Source organism: Dipteris shenzhenensis, chromosome 24 (assembly GCF_047967505.1).
Source record: "Dipteris shenzhenensis isolate YYH24624 ecotype China chromosome 24, Dip_SZ_1.0, whole genome shotgun sequence".
Classification (NCBI taxonomy): domain Eukaryota; kingdom Viridiplantae; phylum Streptophyta; class Polypodiopsida; order Gleicheniales; family Dipteridaceae; genus Dipteris; species Dipteris shenzhenensis.
The window spans coordinates 22,473,663-22,495,725 of NC_141619.1; the positions used below are offsets into that span (position 1 = coordinate 22,473,663).

The 22,063-nt window shown below is 40.9% G+C and overlaps 1 protein-coding gene across 2 annotated transcripts in view; it reads right to left on the reverse strand.

Annotated features, from left to right (window-relative positions):
* Positions 1 to 15,175, reverse strand: part of LOC147886373 (pyrophosphate--fructose 6-phosphate 1-phosphotransferase subunit alpha-like) — a 37,745-nt gene extending 22,570 nt beyond the window's left edge. The window contains exons 1-8 of one of the 2 annotated variants that reach the window (XM_087395125.1): positions 14,984 to 15,175; positions 14,588 to 14,672; positions 14,181 to 14,335; positions 9,450 to 9,562; positions 8,680 to 8,754; positions 6,264 to 6,377; positions 6,042 to 6,109; positions 5,807 to 5,890 (exon numbers count right to left, since the gene is read on the reverse strand). In XM_087395125.1, the coding sequence (XP_087251251.1) occupies positions 5,807 to 5,890; positions 6,042 to 6,109; positions 6,264 to 6,377; positions 8,680 to 8,754; positions 9,450 to 9,562; positions 14,181 to 14,335; positions 14,588 to 14,665 (687 nt within the window). In that variant the 5' untranslated portion in view covers positions 14,666 to 14,672; positions 14,984 to 15,175. Of the gene's footprint in view, positions 1 to 5,806; positions 5,891 to 6,041; positions 6,110 to 6,263; positions 6,378 to 8,679; positions 8,755 to 9,449; positions 9,563 to 14,180; positions 14,336 to 14,587; positions 14,673 to 14,792; positions 14,961 to 14,983 lie in introns of those variants that run through there. The other variant, XM_087395126.1, reaches the window with a different exon arrangement.
* Between the last annotated feature and the right edge of the window lie 6,888 nt (positions 15,176 to 22,063).

The window sequence follows — 22,063 nt, forward strand, 5'->3', positions numbered from 1 at the left end:
GCACACTGGGGCGTACACGTTCAGGAACCTAATCCTGGACTCTCCCGTCCGAACTCCCATCCAAACTCCCCATCCTGGAATGAGCTCGCCCTGATCGTAGACCTCTGAAGCCAAAGTCTGTGAGACTGTTGCAGACCCCTCCGCTCCGTCCTACTGCGAGAGACCACACCTCTGGCCCTCTCCCTGGGAGAAGGTGATGGCATCTTATGATGTCTGCGGCTGAAAACATGTGCTCCTGAATCATAAGGATGTCCACTGCCCGCCCTACCACTGCCCTCTGCAACTCTTACCGGAGTATCAGGTACTGCGCTAGCTACGAACACGATCGTGGAGCCCGTGTATGTTCCAACTCACTAAGGTCTAGCTCATTAGGACGGAGGAGTCGGGAACAAGGCTCTCCTATGAGTTTGTCCTCCGCGATCCTCATTGAACTAGCGTCTGCGGCTTCCGCCATTGCCGCATTTGGAGCTCCTGGGACTCGCTGCTGCTGCAAGGGTGGGTGCGGAGGCTGAATCTCCGAAGCTGGAGGATCGACTGAGTGGGCGGTGGTCCCTGCCGCCGAAGGAGGTAGCTCCTGTTGTACCTCCTTCGAGGCCTCTCGGTCAACCCTGCCCCTCTCTCTGCGATTGGCCCTCGACTTGTGGCGTTTACTGGCTTGCTTGCTTGGTTTCTTTTACTTTTCAACCTGTGTCCAGTCCCCTATTGAGGGGGTAACCCATGGGGTCTGAGACTCCTGTTGTTCCTGCCTGAGAGGGTGCTGAACTCGGGCCTGCTAACTCTGCCTACTCGGCAAAGGGAGGGGAGGAGGCACAGAAGGGAGGCCACCAGGGCAATCTCTAGCGAGGTGACCCATCTGTCTACACTGAAGACACTAGCCTGGTAACCCAGAGATCTCCACCCTCTGGCGAAGTGTGCCCCCTTCCAAGGTCTCGAGAAGGATCAACTCTGGGAGGGACTCTGGGCTCTCAATCACCAGTCTGATCTCACGGACTCCATCATCTGCTAGAACGAAGGCGGCCGTCTCTAGCGGGGACTCAAGCACTGTGTCAAATGCTCGACCAATGGAAGGAAGGATGGCTCCATACTCCTTGGGGAGCCCTGGGAAGTGGAGTGTAACCGAAAACCATGGAACATGGTGTGTTGTATCCATGTCCTCCACTGTGAACCCATGATATCAAGAAAAGAGAGAGACAAGGTGCGGGCCAAGGAGTATGGGGCTCTACTTCACAAGTGTCGAGGCGGTGTTGGGGGAGCTCAGCTGTGGATGAGAAAAATGCCTCTTCCATAGATCGTGACCTTCTGGTTGTGGTCTCTCTCTAATGCCAAGCTCACCTAGATCCACTCTTGCACCTGTCTCTGTGTAGGCATGAGGCCCACAATTCTGCCCACAAGCGCCTTGTCCTGGAGGGATTGAACTGCTTGCTATACCTATTGCTTGTTAGCTGGGGAAAGAAGAACCTTAACGGTTGTGGGATTCGAGGGTGCTGCCATAGAGCCCCTCTGGCCAGACCAAGGGTCACCACTAAGGTTTTTCTTTCGCCTTCACAAGCATAAGTGCTCCCGCTGCAAGGAGGAAAAAGAAAAAAGTAAAAAAAAGAGAGTTAGAGGGGGAGGCGGAGACGAGGCGGGGCGAAGGAGGGGGCAAGGACAGAAGAGGAAGAAGGAGAGCAAGAAGGGCGGAAGAGGCAAGAGAGCGAGAAGGCGAGGGGGGAGAGAAGGAGGGGAGGAGAGGCAAGAGGGCGGAGAGGGGGCAGAGAGAGGAGCCAGCGGGGGAGAGAAGAAGGGCGCGGGAGGCAGAAGAGGTGGAGGTGGCAGGAGGCGAAGGTGGAGGAGGAGGAGGCAGAGAAGGCGGAGGCAAGGGGAAGCGGGGTGGTGAGAGACGCAACAAGCAGAGGGGGACGCACCAAGCGGGCGAGGAGGCAACGGGGGCGAGAGAAGCAGAGGCGGGCGCAGGAAGGGCGATGGGAGCGAGACGGGCAGGAGCAAAAGAGGGGATGAGAAGGACGGGGAGTGCAGAGGCGGCAGACGAGGTGAAGGTAGCGGGGCAGCCAAGGGCGGCGTGGCGTCACGGGGAGCAACAGCTTACCCTAGGAAGCTACTTCGCCAATGGGCACTCCATGCATATACCATCTAGCACACTTATGCACGCACCCTCTATGACATTCCCAACCAGCCGACACCAAACTTTCAACATCTACCCTACCCTCCCTCCGATTCTCTCTTTATCACCGGTGACATCAAAACATGCAACTCTCAAGTTACATGATGGCCAAGTCAAAGATCATGAGTGTGATACGAAAGCAAACTTAAAGGGCCGCTTGCAAATTGACCACCTTAGCCACGAGGTCGACAGAGCTCTCCGTGCGTAAGAGCATCTTCCTCTTCTCCTTTGTCTTTTCTCTCTTGTCTCATACAATGACTCTCCTAACTTCCTTTTTGTCACTTACATGAAAAACTGTATATACTCTATATCCTTTTAGTAAGCTAATTTGTAGGCAATGTCTCCAATTCTCTTAGGGTTTCTAAAGATTCGGGCACCCTAAGATAAACATTCTCATTTTCTTTGAGCTTCAACCTTTTATGGTGTGGGTCTGCATAACTCCTTGCTCTATCTTGAGCCTTTCTAATGCTATCTTCAGCTGATTTAAGCATTTGATTCATAACCTCAAGAAAATCTTGAATCTTCTCTATTTAGAGTTCCAACACCAACGGGGACTCTAAGCTGAAATCCATACATCAACATGAATGGACTAATATATATAGTTATATGTTTGGCACTGTTATAAGCAAATTCTAACATGGACAAATACCATTCCCAATAGTTTGCCTTTTACTTACGTATGCTTGAAGTATGTTCTCAATGACCTGATTGACCCTTTCAGCTTGAACATCACTTTGTGGATGATCCTCAATAAAGTCTTCGATACTTGAATCTTCTCTATTTAGAGTTCCACAGTCAACTAAGACTCTAGGCTGAAATCCATACATCAACATTAAGGAGCTAGATTTCGTAATGGACTCTTAGTTGTGTCTGCACTGCACTTAAATAGGGAGAGAGTTCATTGAGCCCGACCTTCTCAATCTTCAATCTCATGTTAGTTTGGTAATCGAAATCTTTGAGTTCATTGAGCCCAACCTTCTCATTCTACAGTCTCATGTTAGTAGTCTAATCGAAATCTTTTGTCTGGACTAATATATATAGTTAAATGTTTGGCGCTATTATAAGCAAATTCTAATATGGACAAATACCATTCCCAATAGTTTACCTTTTACTTACGTATCTCGAGGCATATTCTCAATGACCTGATTGACCCTTCCAGCTTGAACATCACTCTATGGATGATCCAGAGTGCTGATATTCAAAGTAGTTTCTAACCTAACAAATACAGCTCTCCAAAAATGGTTGTTAAATTTGCTATCCCGATCACTAACAATACCGGCTAATAGCCCACACAATCTATAGATGCTTCTTATATAAAGTTACTATCCATTTTTGCCTCAGCAATGTCATCATTGATGTCCCAAGCCCTCTTGAATATTTCTAACATAGATTTCTACTCCTATCATTCTCCACTCTTCCATAATTTAATCATTCCACCTTCTTGAATATTGCTGTGAGAACAAGCAGCCACCAAGTCTTATAGAACCTTAGCACCTCAACTGTATGCTATTTGAACGTCATTGATACATCGTTCTACAATGTGGAAATTAATCACCATTGATTGAAAATTCTTATCTCAACAGGGTTTTGAAGCAATCTCACCTAATAAATCTATCTTCGCATCATTCTGCAGGACCCATGAGGTTATTCATAAAAATCTCTAGGAATTTTTTTAATCCATTGTACTCGTCATACACAACCACTACATCTAAAAGCTCCATTCCAAATGCTAGATGCTATTGTAATAATCATGTACCACTTGAATAAAGAAGTATACCAAGATTTAACATCCTAGTAGGGAGTAGCCATCTTTTACAAGCCGTTACACCAAGATAGAGGGCTCCAAAACTGTTCACCACCCAGCCACAATTTCGTAGAGTGCTCCCTTGTGATGACGTACGTGAACGCCCCTTGAGTTCCCTTTTTTTGAATCCTTCCTTTGTGGAGCCTCTCTCTAGAAATCTCCCCTGAACCCAACACTTGCCAAGTGGCTCCTTGTTTGGTGCCACGTGTCCCACTAGGAACCTTATCATTCAAGCCCTCTCACGGCTCCCCTTTGCACCCCTCATTAATGCTTAAGCCTAGACCCAAGCCTTCGTAGCCACGCTAAAAAGTAAGTGTTGTCAAGCCCTTTGGTTCCCCGCCTCATCATAATCTTACTGCATGGTTCCAGGATTATGGCTGACGTAACAAGTCTCACCACTCAGCAGGAGCGACATGAACAGGACACTAGTGCATCATTCCTACCCGACACGGGACTGCCTGGCCCTTTAGACCTATTACTTCAATGAGAGTAATCATACACAGCATCTCGTCGCTCAAAGAGGGACAGGGAGAGGGAGAAAAGCATAAGCATAAACATTCCGTGCCATTGTTGTTACAGTTGTTACATCAGCATGTCTCCCCCCCCGCACAACACACAAACACGTTTTCATATATATTTCAACCACCTACAACAAAAAGGCTCTCAGATGAAACTGTTAAAAGGGTCTAAGAATGTGATCTACACAGCCAACATTGCTGATAATATCCTAGGTAAGGGAGAAAAGCATAAGCATAAACATTCCGTGCCATTGTTGTTACAGTTGTTACATCAGCATGTCTCCCCCCCCGCACAACACACAAACACGTTTTCATATATATTTCAACCACCTACAACAAAAAGGCTCTCAGATGAAACTGTTAAAAGGGTCTAAGAATGTGATCTACACAGCCAACATTGCTGATAATATCCTAGGTAAGGGAGAAAAGCATAAGCATAAACATTCCGTGCCATTGTTGTTACAGTTGTTACATCAGCATGTCTCCCCCCCCGCACAACACACAAACACGTTTTCATATATATTTCAACCACCTACAACAAAAAGGCTCTCAGATGAAACTGTTAAAAGGGTCTAAGAATGTGATCTACACAGCCAACATTGCTGATAATATCCTAGGTAAGGGATCAGTCCCAACAAAAAATTACACACAAAAGAAAGGATTCATCAATGATGTTCTAAATGCTTCAAAACTCAGCACAAAATTTATTTCAATTGACCAAATGACACAATAGAACTGGATCTATAATAAAAGACATATATCAACATGTGCTAAAAAACATCATATATGATAGCTTCAATGCCAAGCATGCACGCAATGTCAGCCCGCGGAGTCTCTTGTAGGGAAAACATAAAGAATATCAAATTTGTAGGGAAAAACATCAAATATGGTACATAATTCAAGCTAATAGCTTCAATGCCAACCATGCATGCAAGATTGCAATGTCAGCAGAAAATACACCAAAGCAGCTTGTTTAAAAAGTTCAATCCATCAATCATATTCTTGACAGCTATCTACACAGAAAACTACTATCATTGTTGCATTTGACCTCATTTTAGACTTGTAACGTAAAGCCCAAAGTAGGGAACAAAACTTTCGTATGTCCTTACTTATATATATCGTGAGGACTCAAACATGCCCAATCTCGTCAATTTAAAAGCAAACAAAGGGCACAGGTTTCTGGCTTTCAAGCTCCTGATAATACTCAAATCTCTCTCTCTGTTCTGCCCCCATCATTCCCAATTTTGAAAAGCAAGCAATCACAACTTTTACACAGGAAGCCCGCATAACTTCTAGACTTTCTGGAGCGCGCCAGAGAGGCACCTTGCAAACGGTGTCAAATCCAACATCAGCCTCCACAAATTGATTCTTCAAATCACCATTCAACGTCACTGGAACTCCAATGACCTGATCATGTCAACATGACAAAAGGTTTTTGAGATTTTCTGACCAGAACAGTCCGTTCATAAGACAGAACTGTAAAACACAACAGACGTGAATTCAGAAAAGCTGAAACAGTCTCAAGAGCAAAAAAGAAAACATAATTTGACCGGGTGACCTTTGTATGGCAAGCTGTGGCAGAAAATGTCTCAGCCAACTGAGCTGCATCAGTGCTTGTTGTACATCCTATAATTCCATAGGAAATTAATATACTTGTCCCAAATTCTTGTCTAACGAAACTGCTGATCATGAGAATTGAATAATGCCTTCTTCAAAAGAACAAACTAAGTGAAATCAGTGACTAACAGACCTACATCACCTCAATGCCTTAAGAACATACCACCTATTAGGACGAGCCCATCCAATTTGAGGGCTTCACAAGCTGCTCTAGCATCATTTACTTGCTGCACTGACCTTATCTGGTCCTTTGTTCGACCCAGTAAATCATAGCCACCTGCATTAATACATGGCTCCTTGAGACCAAAGGGTTGCACTGGGAATGGATTAAGTCTTACATATAGCAGCTAAGACATGCAGCAAATTGACTAACCCTTCACACCATCAGCACTCTCGAGCATCAATGTATACAGGAATCGGTGGAAATGCTGACTGCAGGTAGCATACAGGCTAGTAGAAAGTCCAAGTTGATTCCAAATCTCAATAAAAAGAGACTGCGCAATGTTTCCTTTATCAGGCACTACATCCAAAAATTCTAGCCACCCGCAACTTCCACGCATCACATCCATCATATGCATGCAATGGCATCACTACTGGCTCCATCAATGCCAATAAAAAGGGTGCAAATCATTTACAGACTAGCATGCATAATCTCTCTCTGTTCTTTGGACGCAAGAGGAAAAATCAACCACATTTTTTATTTTAACACTACAAATAATGCCAATCAATAACAATGATAGGTTAAATTGCATGCAGTGTCCTACAATTGATGTGAATTGCCTCATGAAATTCAAGAGCCGTACCAGACTTAGCACACTGATACAGCCCAAGTTTGTAAGCTTATCTATGTGTCAAGTTGACAACTACATAAGCAGCAACTGTGATGGAGGACTGAATTCTGACCAAGCTGTAATTAATCAACAAAGGACAGTCAGCATCAAGCACTCAGTGGAATCAGTGTCAAATGACTGCGGGCAAGAATAAATGTACAGCCCCAGTTTGTGAGCGTATCTATGTGTCAAGTTGACAACTAAATAAGCAGCAATTGTGATGGAGGACTGAATTCTGACCAAGCTGTAATTCGTCAACAAAGGAGAAACAGTCCTGGAGCTAAGAGAGAGTAATGACATGAAAAGGAGAGAATGCCATGTATGTACTGTCTTATAAGCAAATGTCTCACTATACACCTACATGACAGCAGCAAACATACCCATAGAGTTTCCTTACATATGAAGAAGCCCACTCATAATTTCACCTTGCATTTTTGGTTTCTTATTTTAACTCGTAGAGGCACACTACAGACGTAATTAATTAAGTCAAGATTTAACCTTTCACTATCTACTTGTTTCTGTACAAAATTGAATCCCAACTTGTCAACGACAAAATATCCAGTCTATACTTTATCATAGCCACAGCAAAACTTCCAGCCATCCACTTCAACACGCATGGCATAGATTGAATCCTTACGGGCCCCGTAATGCCCATTACCAAGCAGAGTTTCTATAGCTCCTCACATGTAAAGATATGAATGATCGACATGATTTACCTTTACGCTTGAAATAATGCCAATCAAGAGTAAACCTTACTACTTCATCACTAGCAAAGCCATACAACAGCTGTGAATAACATTGTGACATTAGCTTTCCCTTCTCTTTCCTTTCAACTCTAGCAAAGTACTCTCAGAGAAGTTCATGACAACCCCTCTACTCAACCACTGGTTGCAACTTGAAACGAAAATCTTTTGCAAGGAACTTGATAGTGCATAAAATTTCCTTGGAAATTAAAGAGCAATACTAAAGTCTGAAAGGCAAAAGCAAAAAGGTATCCAAAACATCACTTATATTACTCATAGTTTCCGCTCAATTGCATATAGTTCAAATAGACCTAGTATATAAAGCTTTCTTCGCAGATGACTGCCAAGATTCTCCATTAAAGGGTAAACTGGGAATCCATAAGTGAAAGCTATCAGTCGAGCAAATCCAGTTTACTCAGTGCAAAGCTCATTTTCCATCATGTCAGCCACTCGACAGAGCATAAGTCACACAGCATTTTGGGAGGAATCGTGTTTGAAGATTACTAACAAAACCTTGAAAGAAAATGCATACAGCCTTAAATTAAATTGCCACTTAACAAACTTCAGAAAATTGATGCCACCATAAATACTGGAACAGTATGCTATGACAGCCACTCTCTCACTATGGGAATCACAGTGGCCTTGCATGGGAACTCTCGTTGGGCTCAAGACATTTGTAGTTTCATCAAGATTCAACACCCAGAAATGGGTGTCTCACACGTAAACCCAGACTTCACCTTAAAAATTTTAATCCTTCTATAGAAAATGCTGAGCTTTCAAGATTTTCAATTGTAAGGGAATAGCAATAGGGAGTACATGCACATCCTAATAGAGAGCAGATTATGTAACTCATGGTTTGTCATGTATGATTGTATACTTGTTTTGACGCACTCTAACATCTGTAGCATCTCAACATGGAGGTAAATAGCATTTTTAGCTTTTCCAAACACCTAAACACTTTTTATAAAAAAAAAGCAAAGAGATGTTCAAAAGTATGGAGGTGTACCTTGATTGCGAAATGAAATAAGATGATCTTCAGTTATTTCAATAGTCTGCTGAGCAAAAAGTCCTTCAGTTCCACCTGAAAGTAAAGAAATAAAAGGCAAAACAAAGGCTGTTAAGTTGAACATTTAAAAGGATATCTAAAAAGACATAATTTAAGATAGTATTTAAGGAGTTCAAAAAGTCATCCATCCACAAAAGACGAGATAAAATATTCAGCGATGTCAATCCCAAACTTAATACATATCGATACTGCCTTCATATGATGAAAGTCAACTGTAAAAGCTGGTATGTTGACTCAAATTTGCAGAAAATGGACTAACGACAGTTTGTTGTCAAGCCTACTATGGGGGGAAAGAGTTCTCCATGAGATGTCTCATGGGTGTAAGCACCTCACACAGCAAGGCCGGCTCTCAAAACAAAACAAAACCTACTACACACAAGAGAATGTGAGATCATTGTGGGCATGCTTGCTTCTCCTTTACATGATCATGCATCTCCACTGGGAACTTCACTATTGAAGGTGCCTGGCTGGCAGATTACTTTTCAGGGAGTCAAGCACAAATTATAATGATATCCCATTGTCAACATGGGAAAAGATGCACTCATTGCTCAAACCAACTTATGATTTGCAATGTATTATCGATTTCTGATTTATAAAATGTCTTCAATTTATGAGATACACAGGTCGAGTAAGTAAAGTTCTCCATTCCAAAATTCATAAATCACGTCCATTAGCTTACTCTGAAATTGAGAAGCATGGTGTATACTTACCAACGAAGCCCAACAACACACTATCCCGGTTATGTGACTTCAATGCATCAAATAAGCCTGCAATAATGTTATGACCACCAGGAGATTGCCGTCCACAGAACACCACACCAATTCTGCAGAAAAATATCATTTAAGGGAATTTAAACAGAAGATTGGCATATGCTCTCTCTCTCTCTCTCTCTCTCTCTCTCTCTCTCTCTCTCTCTGTGTGCTGAATTTGCCACGACATGCCAGAGTTTGGAGATTTTGTGATTCACAGACAGTCGAGACAGAGGCACGTGTAGCCCTACAGTGCCCCAGATATATACATATCAGGGATGATTGCCAGCAGATACTGGTAGATACCACACAGCTCTCATCAGTTCTCTCCACTGCCTCTCCGGCAGCGTTGGGGTTTTTTGTCACTCGTCTTTTTTCATACCGTCAAGAACTTGAAAACTCTTGACCCCTCCACTTCAGAGGAGATTTTTTTGTACTGAGGATTAGGTCCCATGGGTCATTTTCGGCCCCCCAAGGACGATAATAGATTCTACTTCTACTTCTTCTCTCTCTCTGTGAGCAGCAGGCATACCAAAGAGCAGCGGATCTGTATGCTATGCACACTAGGAGTGGCTGAGACAGAGGAGCATTTTTTCTGTAGATCAGAGGACGTGCCTCTACCGGCTTTGGCCCACTCTCACGACTGATCCACTTCCATGACCAGGTCTGCATTGGCCTATATCTACTTGAGATGTGCCGACACAGGGAGACTCTGCTACGACAGATTAGAGAGCAGCCGGAGGCAACCAAACCACAAGATAGAGAGGCTAATAGAGCACAGCGACACGTCATAGACTTTTATGCATTTGAGTCAGCCCCAAGAGACAACGGGATGGAGGAGGAGGAGATAGCTGACACTCGATCACTAAGAGAGGGATGCAAAGACCACTTGCAGCACGGAGAGTGACTAGAGCACACTCTATTGAGGTCTGGCCTATCACAGCTTTCACTTGAGTCAAGGGGTCACTCTGAACATAGCCCAGAGGGTCCAAGGGCTAAGTTCATGGGGTCCCTAAGTGACAGAGTTCCTAGAGGCCATTAAAGAGTAGTGGATCTAAACTTCATCCATGCTAGCGCAAGTCTCAACCTTAGGTTATTTCCTCGGCCCATGTTAGACTAAGTGCTAACCCTTGGCCACAACCGATAGGAAAGCCTAGTCTCAACCCTAGTAGCTTCCACGTTAGACCCTCCCTAAAAGCTAGATCTAACCAGATCTTCGCTTTAACCCTAGCTCTTCCAATCAAGTTAACCCCAAGTTGATCCTGTTAAAGATGTAACATTCTTCCCCCTTACAAAAGATCTATGACCTTGACCTCATAAATCAAGGTGGAAAATCTCAACAAGAGATGTAATCATCCGATGTCCATTCAAAGATTCCTCTTACAACACTTCTCATAAATTGAATTTCTTACATGGCATCTGTAAGACAGTGTCCCTAGAGGTAGGAAATCCTTTCAATACCCCCAAAGGTGTTACAAGAAGTATTAGATATGAATCTACTCATTAGATTCATTTACTCATACTAACTCTCTTACCTGAGAGTTGAGTTAACAACATAACCGATCATGATTTCCAAGATCAACTAGAAGGTTCAATACATTGCACCTAAGAGCTACAGGCACTGCTATGATGAGTACTTCTAAGGCATTGCTATGATGAGTACTTCTGACACAAGCATAAGTGCCTTAATGCCATCCTACCACTTTGGCTTAGGACTACTGCGCAGCAGAAAAATAGCCCCGAGATCACAAGATACTAATGCGTGAAATACAACTCAAACACGTGCTTAACTTAAAAGTAGGAGAATAATCCAGGCCTAAAAGAATACTTAGATGTACAACCAAAAATAGAAAGAATCTAAACTTGTGATCCAATGCACCAACACCTTTGGATAAAACCTCTGAGGTAAGGTACCTCTAGGTTGACATCCAGTATTGCTTCTTGGAACATCCAACCACTAGTTAGCTAATCACTACATCATATACATTTACAACAACCTTTGGTAAATTCAAGTTAAGGACAATTATCACCAGCATTTCAGCGTGGCATATCTAGAGAGTGAGATGCACAGAGGCCTTAGACCATTCCCAAGTCCAACCCTCTCATACTTTGATGGCTATTGGGATGAGCATGTAGGGATCCGAGCGACCTCTGCTACAAGGGTTACTTTCCTTAGGGAATGGAGAGGCTCCCCTTTCTCGGAGTCCTCTACAGGGTTGCGGTGGCTCGAGCGGCCTCTGCAGGAGGGTTACTTCCTTAGGGGATGGAGAGGCTCACCTTTCTTCTCGGAGTCCTCTAAAGGGTTGCGGTGGCAATTTTCAGCCACAACCTTGGATTTTTTCTATATTTATAGAAGTGTTTTTCTTTTTTTCTTTTTAATAATAATAATAATAATAAATGTATTTTACCATTGGCAAATCTCAAGACTATCCTCAAGCAACTCCCAACTAATTCAGCACCTTCAGCAGGCTGTGGGGTTGAGCTTTGGTGCCTGGTGCGCAGCCTGCGTTCAGGCAGCCATATAGGACAAGTTCAACTGAGGAGGATGAAATTGTGCGGCTTCAAGAATATGTCTGGCTGGGTCAAGTGAGACCTAGCAAGTCATCTTCGGGTGCACTGGTTGTAATATTAGTGAATTCTAGTTTAGTAGTTAGTTAGGTAGTGGGCCCTGTAATCCTAAAAAAGGGTCTCACTCATACAAAAATAGAAAGTAATGAGCCATACCAAAGGTCACAAAGGAGTCTATTAAGATCATGTGACAGAACCTCTGTGGCAGACCTTACCATGAGTGCTGCATAGACAGCTAGCTTTTCCTAGGCACTCCACGGTCACTGAATTAAGCAACTCCCAACTCCATGGTCAAAGCTTGAAGTAAAAGCAGTTTTCTAGTGAAATATGTGAGCCTTAGAAGTCCAGAAACCTTTTAATTAAATACATAAATGAATAGAGGAATCAAAAAGGAGACCTTAAAGGTAGGGACCAGGTAAATCACAGCTTAACCATATAGATAGTTTTATTGTTCCTTGAATCTAACCATAATCTAGACTGACAGAAGTCACCACATGCACGTATTAATCTCTTAACGTGAAATGTCACATCCTCCTTTATGCTCACACATTTCTCTCAGGTATGTGCAAGAGAGATGCAATTTTCAGTCTACTCTCCGATGCTCTATAGCTGAATCTCGTTTTGCTCATAGAAGCATCATCCAAGCTCTGACTCCGCTCTTATCTGTCAGTCGCTATCCATCCTGCAACCCTGCATTAAATCAGTGAATCTAGATTAATCTTTGCCTGAAATCATGGCTTGTATCCTGCCGATTTCACTTTCCAAATGCATAGCAGCACCATGCAACTCCGAATCTGCTCTCATCTGTTCCTGCTAGTCATTTGCTATCTGACCTACCACCCATCTAGATTCCTCTTTGCCTGACATCGCAGCTTATATCCTGCCAATTGCACTTTCCAGATTTGTTAGTAGCACCTTGCAAAGATTTTCCATATTTCACGTTTGCATCTGCACGTACAAACACTGTCCAGATTTCGTTTTTGCAGTACACCTAGAAACACTGTCCAGATTTCGAAGGGGATGGACTCCAATTCAGTTCTAGGATGAATTACATTTCCAAATATTGATCCCACATTTGGATGATAATGTGCACATAGAAAGCTTGGTCCAGTATTGGGACATTCCCACAGCTTCCTCTGTACAGTCTTTTGAGCTTGGCATCTTATAGTAGCAGTTGTGGAGATTCAGACTAAGGATATCAGATGCAGTCTTCTCCAAGGCCACCTGTGATGTCCAAATTGGGAATGCTTTTGTGTAAATTACACTTCATACTCCCATGGGCCGGACTGAATCTTAGCAAACATTGCAAAGCTGAGCTTACCATAAATCGGATGAACCAATCAAAAAGAGGGCATTAGAGTGCATTCACGGGATGCAATTTCTACGATTGAAATCTGTGGAAAGCCAAAAAATAGGCTATGCGTTCACGGGATGCAATTTCTACGATTGAAATCTGTGGAAAGCCAAAAAATAGGCTATTCCCAGCAAGTTCACCTTGCTGATCAGGGCCAGAGAAGCTCCCACTAAAATCGCAAACATGGCAATGTTAAGCTGATAAACAGCCACTCCTCATGTTTCGGACGCTCCTGCTACTGCCTGACAGACTCTTCTTGCAAGGTGAAACGGTGCTCTGTGCAAGTCGTTGCAGCGCAGTTGCAGAACAGGGGTACACCTGCAAATCACTGACGGTTTTGGTAGATGTATTCAGCCGCTGTGTTTTGGGCATGCTGTTTAGCCGCTGTGTTGTATAATTTGTTCCTCGATACAGACAAAGCCACTAAGAAGTCATACCATGTACCACCCTTACCAATAATTTTAATACCTTTACCGGCAAAGACTAAAACGTATAGTCTGAACTCTGTTCTGCCATTCAGGAAAACCGAATAATGAAATCTTCAACGGTGAGTCACTGACATGATCAGCTGTCCATGCCATTGTATTGACAATTCTAGGAATGTATTCAAATTATGTTTGCTTCTTGCGTCTACGCGGTGACAGCGTAGGCAAAGTTACGTAGCTTTCAGATAAAAGGTGCACTAGTGCACCCTCCTGGATGTCCTTAACCTTTCTCCTTGTAGAGAGATGACAACCTTTTCCTAAACTACTGCTTTTATCACACTTTACCTTAGCTTATCAGAGGGCAATCCAGTTTTCTCATCACGAAGAAGTTGCACGAGTGGTTGGCCGTAGGTAAGAGGAAAAGATCTACTAATTGCCAACGCATCAGACGGGTCTGCAGCAGTTGTAGATTCTCCACGCACCAATTGTACACGTTCCCCCTGCAAGGCAGTGGAAAACAAGTCCTCTCAAAACTTCACTACTATCCTTTCTGCTAAGTGTCGTAAGTTCCAGAAAAACTCTGTGCAAAAGAACTACCTAGTAATGGAATCTCTGAGCAAACGAGCAAGCAAATTTCTTAAACAGCACCTGATTTCTATAGATCCTGTACTAATCCCCCTTGATAACGGATGCTTGAGCTCAGGAAAAACGTCATCACTAAGACAGGGAAGCAATACACAAGGAAGCTATACCTGCAAAGCAGGCGGCAGCTGCGGCACGTACTGGCTCCTGATCTTCTGGAGGCCAGATAATTGAGTCGAAACCCCCATTCTTCAACTACAAAACGGTAACAAACACATTAGCAGACGAGAGTCCAAATTCCGCTCCAGCATGCAAAAAAATCCAGACGACTTATGACACTAAAACGATGAACAAAACTCGACAAAGGAGCACCACCTGAGCTGAAGAAAGAATGGATGAAATGAAAGAAGGAAGAGGAAGGGCACGGCAAGGAGAAGGCAAAAAAGTTCTGATAGCTTGGGAAAGACTCGATCAGGGAGACAGAGCGGATGGACTATCAAGGACTAATCTAAAGCAAAACGGAAACGAGAAAGAAGAAATGCAGGAGGGAAGGAAAGAAGACATACCGAGTGAGGACTGAGAAGAGATGGGGAGGAATGAAATGGAGATGAAGATGAAGAAGATGATGAAGATTTTGAACTCTGATGAAGATGGGATGAAGATGTTGAGGTTGAAGTCTCGTGGGGTTGTTGGATGGATCTCGTGGGCAAAAAGACAGAGACCGGCCTCCTCCCTTTGTCTTTGGTATTACCTCCTACAAGCTTTACTTTGCTTTGGTATTAACCCCCCCCCCCCCCATTGGTGGTGTTGTTAGCTTTGTTTGTTGTCAAATTCTATGGCCCCATCTCTCTCGCCTAAGATCACCTTCCCCCCACATGGGCCACCGACCCATTGTCCCACATCATTTTATGATAGATTTCCTCTCTTCTTCCAGAGCATGTTGCCTGGGCCACCCACCCATTGTCCCACATCATTTTATGATAGATTTCCTCTCTTCTTCCAGAGCATGTTGCCTTAATTACTTTTTCGGACAGACACTCTCTCTCTCTCTCTCTCTCTCTCTCTCTCTCTCTCTCTCTCTCTCTCACACACACACACACAATTTTAGCTTCTAATAACCTAAAGCAATGCTCGTATACTAACAATAGACAAATGCATGCACACATACACCCATGCAGGTGTGTCTTACACACACATGCGTGCATGCATGCGCACATGCACACACTTTTTTTACTAAAATGAACACGGCGCATGCGCACATACACACACACACAGGCAAGCAAAGATTTCTTTAAAAATCAAAAATTTTGGAAATTTACTATAAGTAACTTCCAAGTTTCCATTGAAGCACTCGTTTGACAATGCAATGCTAACAACACAAGGCATAAGATATTAGTTAAGTCCCAATAGCACAACTATTCTAGAGGATAGGGCCCACTACAAATTGTGAAAGTAGTCTATTATACATCAAGAACAACATCTCAATCCACTTTATATATGTGGTCCCTTATGTCTATAAACTCATCCATCGTACATAAGCTATGTCCATTTATTCCCCTATGTGTGTACTTGATCCAGGTCCATTCGACCTCCATGGATACTTATTATACATGTGCATCACATACAATCCTAGCATGTTTTTTGTTGTCATCTTTACATGAATAGCTATTTGCCTTTTAAATGGAATATTATTGGAACATAGGGAGATGCTTAGAGGTTCATGAGATAGAGGATTGAAAAAAAATAAGTAGAGAAGGGGCTCCACACAAAGAAAAGAAATCGTGCATTATTCCAAGCATATGCTCCTTAAGGAAATTGTGTGATACAAATATGGTAATCATCAACTTTAACTAAGAAGCAAACCTCCTATTATCTTAAAGTTAGAGACTAATGAAACCCATAAAAACCTAGGTTGATTCCCTCACACCCACATGCCACTAGTGTTGAAAATGTATACTTGGGTGTGGTGCCACTTGAAAAATTTTGACGTGTGTCTTTAGATCTACTATGTTTGGCAAGACCCTCATGATAAATTTGCCATGGATTGACTAGTAATACATCCTTGTTTTAAGACCCTTCACTTGGCACTTTTTCAAGTTGCAATGATGGACTAGTCAATGTGCCATGCGTAAGACGTCCTTAGCAAAGGGTATATATCTATTCACTAGTCTATCAAAGGAGCAATCTCAATAGCTTTGAATAATTTATTAATCTCTAAAATTCCATAGTAAAATAAAAGTGCTTGATTTCAAACCAATCAAGTAGTAAAAGACTACATTTTATCATTTATGTGATATCTTTTCCCAAACTAAAGGTCAACTACATATCAAAGTTTTATCTTTCATCTTACTAATAACCACCCATATATAGATAGCACTTCTTGTTCTCTTATGTGGACAAGCATAATTATGGACCTATGGTATGATCAACTTAAATGACATTTTACATCTACTTGAAATGGATAATTTGGCAAATCTATAAGGCTCGATATATTTATATTCTTGACTTGAATATATTAATGAACTTGTAACATGAAAATATCTAATCCATCCATTAGTAAACAAACTAGCTATCTTATGTATTGGGCATAATACCTTTAATATATATACTTAATTTTTTAATGGTCAATAAGTTAATATGGACTTGTTTAGAATTATATACTATAAGTTTATGCATAAATGGCACATACGTGGTTCCTAGAAAGCCAACTATGAAAATATGATGCATTTAAAACATACATTCAAAATATTTATTTAAAACCATGTGGTATTTCCTAAGCAACACGGATAGGAAAGATTGATAAGCATTGATGGTGCAATGCCCCAAGGAATCTTCTTCATGTTGTCTTATGTGGAGATTGATTAATCACTTCTAGGAGCACAAATATATACTTTCATTCACAATTTTCTATAATGGTGAACTTCACACAAAAGGATATGATAGGGCAATAAGTTTTGTCCTCTTTGTCTCAAAAAAAACTCCACATAAGAGGATATGATAAGGCAATAATGGTGTCAATTTGTGTACTCACACCCTTGACTAGCTTGATCGATTTGACCTATAGCTCCCACTAAGTTAACCAAAAGTGCCATGCTTTTTTCTTTTTTTGGGCCATGCTTTTGAATCCATTAAGATAAATAGTTAAAGTCCTCCAAGCATTATATTTGGCTTAGGAGGCCAACCATTAGTTTTCTACTACACTACCTCGTTTTTTACAAGCTCAAAGCTAACAATGGCCAAACTTATTAGCTTTCTAACTCTTCCCCTTATTTTCACATGATTATCACTCTTACATCCATTTAAAGGTAATCTCCCCAATTTCTTTTTAAATGATGTTATCTCTGTTGAGAAAATATCAAATTTGAAATGGATGATAATAAACATACCATTTAGAATGAATGCATTGTCGAAGATAACAAACGTGACAAGAGAGAACATGTGAAAAAGAACAGTAATGGTGTACATGCACTAGGGTTGGACTTGCATTAGATACATTTCTATGGCTTGAGCTAAGGAAGATTAATTGATACAAGAGAAAGTACACAATAGACTATCACCTTCCATCGTTGATATTATCTTCCATAAGACAATGAGAGCTATTGTCATCCTAACAAACCATTCAGTCAAATATAATTAAAAGTCATCAAAGGGCAAGCTAATGAATGGTAATTACTACAAAAGTATTCTCTAATAAACATTTAAAGAAGACGCATGCCTTCAAATAAAAAATATTGTTTGTAATATGGTCATGTCCATGTAAAAATAAGGGTGCCACATCGCTCAGAGCCATAATTCCTTTTATTTTCTCCTCCATCATTTCTTGAGTTAGTCTTGCTTCAAATCCATATTTTTCCCCATTAGATAATTAGATATGTTTAATATAAAGTTCAAGGGCAAAGACATCAATATCTAATTAAATCCTCTTGTAATAAGATCGTGTTTCCTTTGTTGTCCTCGTAAAGGCAGCAAATCCATTCTCTTTATGGTAGTTCCATTTCTTTGTCATATTTGTTTATGTAGCGAAAATTTGCTTTCACGCTTAGATTTATGACTTATTGTTGGGCTACTTTTCAGTGTCAAATAATAAATCCAAAATTAACTCATTAAACAAACCATTTCTTGTTCTACATGGAGGCACAATTTCCTACTTTCTTTGTAATGTGATTTAGATGCCCCCTTTTGAATGGAGGCTATTTAAAACAACGTTCTCTATAATGTGGTCATGATTAACACCTTTTTAAACCGTTCTCTATAATGAATGGAGGCTATTTAAAACGTTCTCTATAATGTGATTATGATTATCACCTTTTTTTTAAATGCAAGAGATGTCTCTCCATAAGTTTAAATTGATGAGATATTGGACAATTTTAAGAAATGCAAGAGCAATACATTGAATGATAATATTTGATTTTTGTGAGTGGAAATATGCCTTCCCATAGAATTCTAACCATATATGAGATGGAATTGACAATAAGGGCATACAATTCATGGAACCACATGGGTACATCTAAAAAGGGACATGAGCTAACATGTGCACACCTACAAGCTCAAATTTGGTGACAAATGAGCATGATTTTAGCTAAAATCTTGTCAATAAGAAAAATATGATTTCAGATAGGTTTCTTTAATTCCTCCATGCATCCACTTAATCTCACCCACGTTCAAGTGTCAAAGCTTTATGGACTAGAGATTTGCAAAGCAAGTGTGTGCTTCAAAACGCATGCATTGCTCAGAATTATGGACTAGAGATTTGGAAACCAAGTGTGTGCTCAAGCTACATAGTAGCTACTCATTTAGCAAATGAGAAAACCACACCACTACTTAGTGAAATGACAAAGGGACTAGGTAGTAGTGAGCAAATTGTGAAACATGTATACAGACCATCATTATAAATTTTAATGTTAATAATTTACACAAAGTTTAACAATACCCGATAATCATATGTAGCATTAGTACTATGCAAATACAACTCCAATACAATTTTCATCATTTGTTGCAAATAGAAGCTTTCATTGTCCTCTTCGATAAGGTATATGATACTTATATCTACATCCAACCCATCATCTTCCATCCCCTAGCCCAAATTCCCATCTGCATTAGCTATACTTATATCTACATCCAACCCATCATCTTCCATCCCCTAGCCTAAATCCCCATCTACATTAGCTATCGGAGTCCATTTTTCAATCCTCTTTTTCTTTCAACTAGGAAGTTTCATTTGCTTTAGCTCCATTTTTTGATAAATGGTTAGCATGGCATTCTAAGAATGCAGTTCAACTTCAACTAGAGCTTTGCATTTAGTTTGATTATTATGAAATTAGTGTTGCTTTTCAAAGAAATTGAGGAACTTGTAATGTGGATGTTCCACTATATTTCATAACTTGTATTTAATTTCATTGCAAGATTATGAAACATATTAGTTTTCGATGCAAAAAAGATTATTTTGAAATATTAAATTGACATAGATTATGTAAAACTTTTTGCATATACAAGGCTAGGCTTGCAACATAACTAGACCATAACATGATCACCCTCTTCCTTGAATCTACTAGCTATATAATATCTTGGATCTATCACCCCCTCATCTCTCATATCCCATCTCCCATCCTTGATCTCCCATATCCCATATCCCATCCCTCATCTTTCATATCCCATCTCCCATCCCTGATCTACCATCCCTAAACCTCGAGCCTCTCATCTCCTAGTTTCCATCCATACTCCCATCCATTACCACCTCTACTATCACCAAGTCTTCTATCATTAATGTTGCTATCAGAGTCCTCAAGGTCATCCTACTACCTCTACTCAGTTGTTACAACCTCCACTTTTAGATCATACCTCTCCCTATCCACTCTTGCATCCGTACAATGCATGGTTCATTTTGATATATTTTCTAAAATTATTTTTGTCAAACCATTCTAGTTATATTTAAGCAAGACAAACCAAAATACTAGCTCTAGAAAAGGCCATTATAACAAAAATTAATTGCCAAAGGCAATATATTTAAAACCAAAATAACACGATGACTGGACAAATAGACATGGCATAGCTCCACCAGAGTCCCCATGCCTCAAGTGTCCTCTCTTGAACAAAAAATTTCCAAGTATATCTCATGCAAAACTTTAGATTGGATAGCTTGCAATTCAAGAGCATATACTACAAAGTTATGATCTTTATATGTTTATTACAACTGCTAATACTCAAGAGTCTAATTGAAAATTTACATAATAAAACTTCCAAAGAATAGCCTTAATGATCAAGAAAATGAACAACAAAAGGTAATGACTTATTATGAGAGCTTCAAATAGCAATACATTGTGTAGGGTGATGTATTTGTAGAGAGGCATTATGATAATCATGGTGAGCACATTGAGCATTCTCACTAATGATAGTCACTATTACCTTTAATATAATTGCACACAATAGCAAAGAGAATGCATCCATGTGAAACAATGAAATAGATGCACATGCAAGTGCCATTGAAGGAGATTGAGATAAGGATACCTATGGAGGTGTGCTTGCATGGTGTAGGACTCTAGTGTAGATGAAAATCACAAAGGGTAAAGGACAACGACTACCTCTCCAAGAGTTGATATTAGATGGCATGATAATGCTACATCCTTGTTGGTAGGGCACCATAGGACCCTTGACACATGGGGGTTTTGTCACAAACACTAAAATGACACAAAAACCATCAACATGAAAGATGTGCATTACACTGGTACGTGACTTCTTCTTTAAACCCCCTTCAAATGGTCCATGTTCCCCCTCCCCCTTTAGCATGCCTTCTTCTTTAATGCCCCCTTCTTAAATGGTCCCTCTTAATTGAACTCCTCCCTCCCCCCTTTATCCCTTAGTTTAATCATGCCCTTCCCCTCTTCCTCCCTCCCCCCTTTATCCCTTAGTTTAATCATGCCCTTCCCCTCTTTCTTTTCACCCCTCTTCTCTTCCCAACAACTAATTAATGGGAATTTCCCATTTTTCAATGTATGGGGGAACATACTTATCACTCAAGGTAGATGGATCGTGGTGGATATGTGTGGACTAAAGGGGACTAAAGGCAATAAACAAAATAATTATAAAGAATCGTGCTCCAATCCCTCGGATTTATGAGATCATAGATAGTTTAAAAGAAGCCAAGATTTTTAGAAGGATAGATCTTATGAGTGGATACCATCAGGTACTAATTGCCCCTCAAGACATCCACAAAATGGATTTAAGGATAAAACATGAATATTTGGTAGTCCCTTTTGGTTTGAATAATGCTCTAGCAATATTCAAATGAATGATGAGCTAGATTTTTAAGAAATAAAGCGCCCTTGTAGGAACATTCTTTGATCATATTATAGTATTCACTAAGGATGAGAAGGATCATAGAGAACATTTGAGGATCATGTTTGGAGGAACATGAGCTTTATATAAATGCTAAAAATAGTGATTTTTTTCTTTCAGTGATAGGATTTTTAAGGCATATTGTTTCGGATGGTGGGATCAAAATGGATCTTTATAAATTGAAGGTCACTCATGAATGGCTTGATTGAAGAAGGAACATGAAGTAAGATCATTTCTTGGGTTATGTTGATATTACATAAGGTTTATATACCAATTTTCTCACAAAGCATCACCCTTACATGATTTAACAAGGA